The sequence below is a fragment of the Primulina tabacum genome, chromosome 3 (assembly GCF_025594145.1).
Source record: "Primulina tabacum isolate GXHZ01 chromosome 3, ASM2559414v2, whole genome shotgun sequence".
Taxonomy (NCBI): Eukaryota; Viridiplantae; Streptophyta; class Magnoliopsida; order Lamiales; family Gesneriaceae; genus Primulina; species Primulina tabacum.
In genome coordinates, this window is record NC_134552.1 from 1875527 (window position 1) to 1885423 (window position 9897).

A 9897-nucleotide genomic window follows, 5' to 3' on the forward strand; every position below is an offset into this window, starting at 1 on the left:
GCAAGGAGGCAATATGGATTAAAATGTTATTGGAGGAGACCGGACCCAAAAAATAAAATGTTCTTTCTTTTGTTACAGTCAAAGTTCCTTGCACATCGCAAGGAATCCAGTCTTTTATTCCAAGACGAAACACATTGGAGTCCAATTTCACTTTGTACGAGAAGTACTAGAAGAAAGAAGTGTTGATATGCAGAAGATCTATACAAAGGATAACATAGCTGATGTTCTGATCAAGCCAGTGAACATTGACAAGTTTGAGTGGTGTAGATTCTCAAGTAGCATAGCAGAAACTTAAGTAGCAGGGGATGACAAGATTGAAAAGATGCGTGTAGATGTGTTTGAAAATTCTTAATCAAATCTCCAAGTGGGAGAAATGTCGACGAAATATTTAGTCAAATAGGGTCGGAAAATCGCATTAATGAGCAGACAACATTTAATGTTGAAATTGGCAAATTTGACGTAATTTTCAGACGACCCGTTTTATACGCGTATTCACACGGACAAGGGGCTCTATAAATAGAGTCCCCCCTCATTCTGAAAACATCCATTTTTCGAGTTTTCTCTCATTTTATAGAATTTGAGTATTTAGTTGTATAATATTTATGAGGTGTTTTGTTCTCCTGTATTAAAAAAGTGTGTTCTCTTTGGAAAAACAGTGAGTGTGTTGTATACCATAAAATATTATAGTGAAATTCTTTTCATCTTGCCCGTGGTTTTTACCCTAATAATTGTAAGGGTTTTTCAAGTAAATCTCGGTGTCCAGTTTATTCTTTATTTTCATATTTATTATCTCAAATTACTCCACGTGAGACCAACACACATGTATATATATATATATATATAATATTAATGTGTTGGGATTGATTTGATGTATTTTATTATTTTGGCACAAAAAGATGGACATGGAAAATGGAAGACGTAAATTCATGTTAGAATATGCGAGGAAGAATCCCACCCTTTCCTTTTCGCAATAATTCATATGATATATATAGAGACAAGAATCAACGAATGAGATTCGACCACGCGGTCGAATAAAATGAGAACTTATCTGAATTAGTAGAGGAGCTTCTAGTTCAGACACAGTGACTCGATTCAATCATTTTAGCACAAACTTGTTATACGTGAATCATATGTGTAATCGAGTAACTTAATTTAACTACATATTTCGCCCCCTAAAAAAAAAAACTACATATTCTGCAAATAATAATATTATTATTTTTTGTTTCTTTTGATTGAAAAAGGTCTTTCAGTTATCGGAAAAAAAACTTTGTTTAAACTCCAAACACATAAGTCGAGTTGATTTTTGATCGAGTCGCTATCGAGTTGTGCATGAAGCACTCAGACTCTCTTGCCTCCTTAGTTATGCTAAAACATGGTTCCATAGATTAGCAGGGATAGACGCCATTCACGATTTAATCAAAAGTAATCGATACGATTAACGCCGTTTTTTTATATGTGAGTTAAACTTGATTGAATTCGGTTTTGAGTTCTGCAAATTTTTTCGAAGAAAATATTTTATGCAGGGTTAAGTTTGTGTTTGATGATTTGAATTTCCTCAATATCTAGATCAGTTAAATTAGTTCAATCAATTAGCTGGGTTATTATAATTTTTGGTTTAATAGATAACCAAAAGGACAAAATATTTACATTATACCATAAAAAGTTGCAAAAATGTAGTCCATATATTCGAATGATCTCGGGCTTACATTTTATAACGTGGATTGGGCTTTTAGGTTGTTAACGGATGGAGATAATATAATTTTAGATCACTTTTAATTATTTTTTAAATAATTCAAAATAATTAAATTAAGGAGATAATAGTGTTTGACACAAATATTTTTTATGCGTGGTGCAGGTGTGCCAGGTCTCAATTGACACAAATTTGTTAGACAAAAACTTTTGTAAGACGGTCTCACTGGTCGTATTTTGTGATATAGATATTTTATTTGGGTCATCCATGAAAAAATATTATTTTTTATGATAAGAATATTACTTTTGATTGTGAATATCGGCAGGGTTGACCCGTCTCACGGATAAAGATTCGTGAGACCGTCTTACAAGAGACCCACTCAATTTGTTAACATAGGAAAGAAATCTAACTCTGATCCAAACAACACGAATATCCGACTCGGTTGTTAGTTATAGTGTCTTTAGATTTAGATGTCAAGAAACTAAGCATTCAAACAAAGTTAATGACGGAAAATTGGTTCGCAAATGACTTGAACTATAATAAACATGAAAATTGGTGTGTTTCTCTTTTATTTAATCTTTTCGAACTATCTTCATAATCGTTGAGTCACGTCCTCGATTACTCTGATTATTTGTCACTCAAAATTTAAAACCACACATATTCCATTAGGCATGAAAAATGTAAGAAACATATCCGTGCACATACATTATTCGATTTGCGTGCAAAAACGGCCTAGTAATCTTATAAAGAATTCGATATTATTGATGAGCATGTTAATCATAGCCAACAATTGGTTCCTAAATGAGCTTTTATTTAATTTGGACACAACAATAATGATTTTTTCTTCAAATGAATTGAGTATTTAAGGAAAATGGGTTAATGGACTTTAGGGTTAATTTTCTCGATGATAAATTCATTATTATTTTTTAGTTTGTTTAAAAAATAAATTATCTTTGGGGTCTTAGTGCAAGGGGAAAAAAAATATGGGGGTAACATGTTACTTAACATAATTGCAGATTCATCCACAAACCAAGTTTCATGTTGCCCGTCATTCGTAAATTAGGAATTTAGGACAAACCCCTATTTCTTGCTCTAAAGAAACTGATATTTTAATCCTTGATTGTAGTGAATCATTGAGATGAGAAGGCAAGGGCATTACGGCGGTGACCCGGGCGGCGTGGGCCACCAGACATACGGTGCCGCCGCCGCTCAATTGCATCAGCAGCAGCATCCAAACAGCAAGTCTGGATATTACCAGGGGCGTCACGAAGATCAGCAGTCTCTTGGAGAGAATGAGGGTCGCCAGAGGCATCAAAATGAAAATCAATGGAGATGGGAAAGAGACGGTGGCCAGCCTAAATTGCCTCAAACTGCGATGTCTCCCACCGCACCGTTCGCCGAAGGCAAGTTTTATATGCCCAAAGTCATTTCGTTCAAATGTTGTAAAGTGATTGTCCCAATATAAATAGGAATTTTGTTAGTTTAATTTTTAGGTCTGCTCAAGATCATCATTTGCTAAATCTTATGTGGGATAGTTACATTTTTGGCAGTGTACCGCTTGGCCGAGCTTGCCTTTTTTTTTTTTTGGTGAGCGTATAAATGAAAAGATAATCAAATTTAATCTTTCCCGCAATTTTTCTCTTTTTCAGCATATTGTATGCCAACAGTTTATGAGCAAAATATGGTTATAATGATGCGGATGGTTTCAGTTTTACTATAATATATGTTGTGTTTTGCCAGCATGAACTTTTATACCATGATGATGGATAGGAGCTGGGAGTGGCTTCTATCCCTGCTTATTGCTCAATTTTTTTTTCTAATGCGTGAGCATCCGATTACTAAGGTCCAATTTCTGTCCATGTTTGTGTGTGTGAGAGAGATAGAGAGAACCTGTTACACCCTACTAAAAGCAGCATCAGTTTTAATATGGATTTCATTGCATTTCATACATGTGCAAAATCTAAATTCTCATTGAGACTTTGACCAGATACACGGCATTAAATAATTTCAGTACTTTACTTTTTTTTTCGATGCTGCTTGGGTTGGTAATCCGAGGTTTTTCGGTTTCTTTATCATCCAATCAATTGAAGATCAGGGATATGGAACAACAGCGTACTTTAATACTGTTCTGTAGGTGCATGATACAGCATATTCACTCTTAAACTTACAGACGTGCATTCGTGAACTGACAGTTGCTAAGTGCAACTCATGTGCACTTCGTGAACTGACAGTTTCTAAGTGCGCAGATGTTCACCTGTTCTGTTGTTTGTCTTTCTAGTTGTAGAAATGGTCCCAAGTGTAAGACTCTGAAGTCCCTGATAAACCAGCATGTTGAATTTATGGCTTAACCTATGATGCATAAAATGAAGGACACTGATATGATAACTTGGATACGAAATATGGCAATTAAAAAAAAAAAAATATGACAATGAGATGTTTTGATCTTTTTCTTTATGTATATACATATTCATAATATGATTGTGTGTATCTAAGAACAATTTATGATTACCTTATTACCATTGGATTGAAATGCAATAATCAATAAGCTTTAAAATTTTAAAAGTAGCGTCCACAATATTCGATATAGTTTGGGTGATGATCGCCACTTGCCAGAATATTATAGTTGACCTTGTCAGTTATAGACTACAGTATTCTCATAGTTTTTAGTATTAACACATCCAATAAAGATTTTGATGGGTATCTATATTATTGATAAGCTGATGTGGTGTGGGATAATATTTAGGAGTGTCTGGCCTCATAGAGCTTAACTATCCTGGTTGAAATCATGGAAGCCATGAGTAAAATTAGCTTATCGGTAAGTTCTGTAATGTCCTCTTCTTTGTTTTGATGAGTACTTAGCATGTTAGAAGTTGCTGGCAAACTTACCTAACACTCAGTTCAACCGGTAGAACACACCATTCATCAGAGATTGAAGAGCCTATTTGGACTCGAACGTATTTTGTTGAACTGCCTGTCTAGTGGGAAGTGCAAATGCCATATTCACCTTATTGTACGTACATGAATACAAATAAGTTGAATATTCATTAAACAGTAGTTCTGAAACCATAAAAATGAACACTGAGTGAGATCTGCGACTGTCTAGTTCTGTGGTAACCTGAAATTCATCAGTGCAAAAAAGGGTTATGATACAAGCCACTTCCAGAATTGTACATCTCCATCCACTGTGATAAAAAAATTCAACTAAATGGATCTGTCATGTCTGAAGTTCCTTTGGTTTGAGAGGGTTCAACTTGATGGCTTTCTTACAAATAAGCTATTGACTTTACAGGAAATATGAAACTTCAGGGTGCTAACTTAAGCTGATTGATTTTTTACTCTGATCACAATTGAGAGTGTTGTCGTAGAGGGGTTACTGTATTTGGAACAGAAACAAAAATTGTTCTCTGAAATTCTAGCGGTACTAGATTCTGTAGAAGCTCTGCTCGTTATTTTATTGACAATGATGTCGTGACAGGTGAGATTTTTCTTATTATTCTCTACTGAGTACTGAAAGTGCAACAGGACGATATTTTTGAACCATAACTTCTGTTATCTTGTATTGCTTCTTTCTAGTATTCTTGTTGGAATCACTATGATTTATCTTTCTACTCTTATATCGTATGTCTGATCCTTTGGTTTATCTAATCTGGAGAAAAGGCAGGTTTTGATGTCAAATGAATATGTGAAAACTGGTAAACTGGTTTCCTCTCTTGGTGTCACTGAGGTCTGTGGATGTCTGTACAAATTTTTCATGTGTAGCAAATGATCTTCTAGATGTACCTACATAATATTTTCGTTAAATATTTGAAGAAATAAGCTATCTGAGGAATTATATACTCCTTTATGCCTAACATCCACTTGTTGCCAATGACAACCTTGCACCTCCTCCACCTTGTTACCCCCAGAGGCCATTAGATAATGAAATAAGAACGAAGAGAAGGCTTTCATTCTTTCCTAAATTGTCTTACATCGGGGCCTTTTTTTTAGGTAAAGGGCGTGAGCGTGAAGCACCTAGAACCTATTACCAGGGTCAGAGGCCAGATCCTCGAATTCCATTTGAGAAGCAAGGTGGTGGGGATCCCAGATCTCAGCCCCGTGAAGAGGATATGGACATAGGCTATGAAGATAATCGCACCATACAGAGTTTTGATGGTCTTGAGCAGATATTCTTAGACGATATCATGAAACTGAGCAAGGAACAAAATGATGCAGAGGATGCGGAAAATGCTAGGCACAGAGAGGTTTGTTTTGGATTTTCTTTAGTTGAGCCATTGTTTTGGACTGATTTCCAAATAAACTTCCTTAATCCTGGCTGAACAGAATACTAGACTTGAGTTTTTCCTCTTTTTTTCTGTTTATCCTCCGATCATATTTTCCATGAATTGAAACTGGATACTTAGGATTTTATCACCACGACAGAGCAGTTAGTTAATTTTGTTAATGATTGATGACACCTCTTCTCAAATTAATCATCATAATAATCTAACAGTAGGCTTGATTCTCCGGCCATTACGTGATCTAAGACCTGTTACAAATTGACTTTTATTGTTTTCACATTTCTAATCTCAGCCAACAAGAAAACATTCTTACAATTTTGTGTTCTTTGTTGAAAAGCTGACTATCTTGGGTCTTGAGTTGACATCTATGGACGAATTATTATCAGCATCAATATTTCATAACTATACGAACTACACCATGTTTAACACAACTAGAAGTTGGTTGCATTGGCTTTTTGGTGTGTAGATTAGTATTTATTCTTGACAGTCCATTTGGATACTTCTAGTTGGCTGTATAGAAATATACTACTTTCCTAGAATCCTAATGTCATGGGCTCCTCGGCCAAGTTTTGAATAAATGAGATAATTCTCATATTTATGATTGTGAGATAAGATATGCTAATATTTTATTTTTGTTTAGGATATGATGATTTTTTATTTTGTTTAGGATAAAGTGGTCTTTTATTTTGATTAGGGATAATATTATCTCTTGCTAGCGCTCTCTTTTATATTATTGGATTGAATCAATAAAAAGCTAAGCATAAATTTTATTAAAAGGCTAGTGCTAAAAGATCATGGGGTTCTCTTTAACTAGCCTTAAACTCAAGAAATCGAGAAGTTATCTCCTAACGATCCTCAAATTCACAATAGACAACCCCATGATAATCTTATTCATGTTAATTTTGGCCCTATAAATAATAGAGCTTACAAGATCAAATTGGAAATCAAATCCCTAAAAATCCTATAGATTTAGATGATTCCAAGTCTTTTTATTCAAATGAAAAGATAGCTTAGAATCCTAAAATAAGCTCCCGAGTTATGGATCTCGTCTCGTTATGGGGAGGTTAATGAGTTTAAGATGGAAATTCAGGCTCGTTTTAGAAGATAACCTCACAATCTCGGAAATGATTTGAGACTCGCTAAAAATACTCACGATTTTTTAGTACTAGGCTTTTAAGAAAATTTATGCTTTCACTTTTATCGATTCAATCCATAGTTGTTGCGCCCTATAGCACAAATGTTGCCCGTGACTATAGTGCATACGCGATGTCTATTTGAAAGTAAAGCGGCACAAGCATATAAATCCGACAGTGCGATGTCCGGCGGTCGACAATGCGATGTCCGGCGATAGAAGCGGTTGAAAATTGTAGGGTTTAGTTACGGCTTGGAGAAGTGGAGAAGAATGAGTTAGAAGACGATACACATCAACGTTGATTTCATAGTCCTAAAAATTGTGCAAAATGAGCCAAAAAATTGTGCATTATTTTTTAAAAAAGTGTCCTTACGCTTTTCTTTCCTATAGCGCCGCAATCGCCTCAACGCTATTTAGTTGACAGGGACGATAGCGCTTGCTATGTGGAAGTGTTGTGCGCGTAGCGCTATGTAGCCATGGGGCTCCGCTACGCACTATAGCTAGCGCCACTATAGCTAGCGCTACACTTGCTATTGACAACTATGATTCAATCAAACAATACATAAAAGAATGTACATAAGAGATAATGTTATGGCTAACCAAAATAAAATATCACTTTATCCTAACCAAAATAATATATCACAATATCCTAACTAAAAATAAAAGATTAATTTATCCTAACTCACAATCCTAAATATGAGTTTTATCCCATTTATTCAAGACTTAGCTAGAATAAAAGATAAGGATTAAATAAAAGTCAAAAGATATCAATCCACTTAGATCTTATTTTAAATGGATTTCTCATAGGAAAATTTTCTTGGTTTGGGCGGAGGAGCCCATGGCACCTAATCACGGATAGAATGTCTTCAAGATTGATGTGCGTATCATTTTCACTAGTTCAGGAACCCTTTCTCGGGGATTTTAAATTTTGCAGTTCACAGTCTTTGTCTCACTGGACATGAGGAGTTATCCGTCAATTTAATTGTACGGTTCAAAAGCATCCATTTTTGGCTGAATTCGAAACGTTCTTTGATAATTTATTATAGGATTTGGGTGCATTCTTATGATGCTCTTAATCTATTCATGTGATGATGTACCTCTCAGAGATTAAATGTTATCAATGAGAAGTATCAAGAGCAGCTTGTTGCTCTCCGAGGCCAGCATGCCAATCTTAAAGAAGAGTTTCTTCGAAGAGAATCTCAGGCTAGAAAACTGCAGTATGACCAGATTGCTACCGAGCAGTATCCCAAGAGTGTCATGGGCCCTGGCGATCCTCGTGGGTACAACGCTGGGCACACCCCCACCGGGGAACAACACCGAGCATACAATTCTGATTACTATGATTCTTCATCCAGAGAGCGTGGTAGATTTCAAGGTAACAACAGGGATCATGGCTTTGAGCCTAGAGTTCCATACCCAAGGGGCCGTGCTTATGACACTGGCCCACACCACTATTAGTTTTCACGACGTGGCATGCCCGGCCGGCTTCGACTCGGGTTTCTCTGGATCAGATTCATCATCCACTAGATAACCATTTTTAATTTCTTTGAGGATCTTGATGACTATCTTACACAATTTTTATATTTTAAAACAACATGGTGAAAGAGACATACATGTAATTTGCATGTGGTATTCGACTGTAAGAAGTCATTGATGTGAAATTATAGCCTTTTAAATTCGTGCCAAGTGATTATTGCTCTTTTAATTTGTTAATATCTAAAAAGGAGCCAATCACTAAATACTTTACATTATTATTGTTCTCTTAAAAATGCAATATTTTTTCTCATTTGAAACTCCTTATTCTTATTTTTCTAGTGTTGATATAACTTTATGGCATATTTTTATTGGTTTATTAATAAAAATCAAGTAAGTTATTATATGTTATTACCCCCAATCGTAGGATGGAGGATTATCGAATCATTTGTTGGGAAAAAAAGTTAGGTACAAGAACTCAGAAATAATATGATTTTTTTAAAATAAAAAATATATTCAGGTGTTCTTTTGTACGGTCATATTTTTCAATTCAATATTTCACAGGTTTAAAAATAATTTTATCATTGCATCATTTTAGACCCTCGTCGCCTACTTCTCATGGACTAGCCCACGACGCAATTTAGCGATCTCAAACCTTGGAGAGGAGATGTCGGAAAAAGATTCATTCTACTAACAATGATATTGGTACGTCACCGCGTCAATCTCGATCGAACTATATGACATGACTGTTGAATGCAGACGGACATTCCCTTCCCCGAAGGCCTAGAAGTAAGCCATAACTCTTAACGATGCTTCTTCAACTTCCTTGAGGTAAGTAGCAAAAGCACGCCATCTACGCCTTGAACGGGGTTTTCTTAGTCCTTTCCCGCTCTCAATTCATTAAGATTAAGCTACCTTCGGTTTCCTTATTTAAGGTGCTCTTCTCTTATTTGTAGTATAAGTATATGTAGGAGTGGAACTGACCATGACAGGAGATTAGTCCAGTCTTCATTTTAGAAATCATCTGTTAGGGAATTCAGATTAAATGATTCACTCTAAAATTCAAGTATTGGGGGAGGCGCAACCTAAGCTTCGAGCCCCTCTGTTGAGCAGCCTAGTTCGAATAGGAGCAGCCTCTGATCGAGTTAAGATAACGAAGAGAACAGCTAGCTGCCAAACTATGAAACTGCCATCATTTTTAAGTTAACCTTCAGAAATATATTTCCAAGAAACAATTTTCAGAAAAATTCTTGAACTATTTCCAGATTGTGCTGTATCTTTGCTGCTCCCATAAATTTTCCTTATTATGGGGGTATCTTTGCTGC

The 9897-nt window shown here is 35.6% G+C and overlaps 1 protein-coding gene across 1 annotated transcript; it reads left to right on the plus strand.

The window, feature by feature from the left end:
* Positions 1–2733: 2733 nt before the first annotated feature.
* LOC142539232 (uncharacterized) lies at positions 2734–8785 on the plus strand. The gene is made up of 3 exons (XM_075644527.1): positions 2734–3093; positions 5678–5931; positions 8204–8785. Exons 1-3 carry the CDS (start codon positions 2829–2831, stop codon positions 8555–8557), a joined length of 873 nt encoding a protein of 290 aa, XP_075500642.1. The 5' UTR covers positions 2734–2828; the 3' UTR covers positions 8558–8785.
* Positions 8786–9897: the final 1112 nt, after the last annotated feature.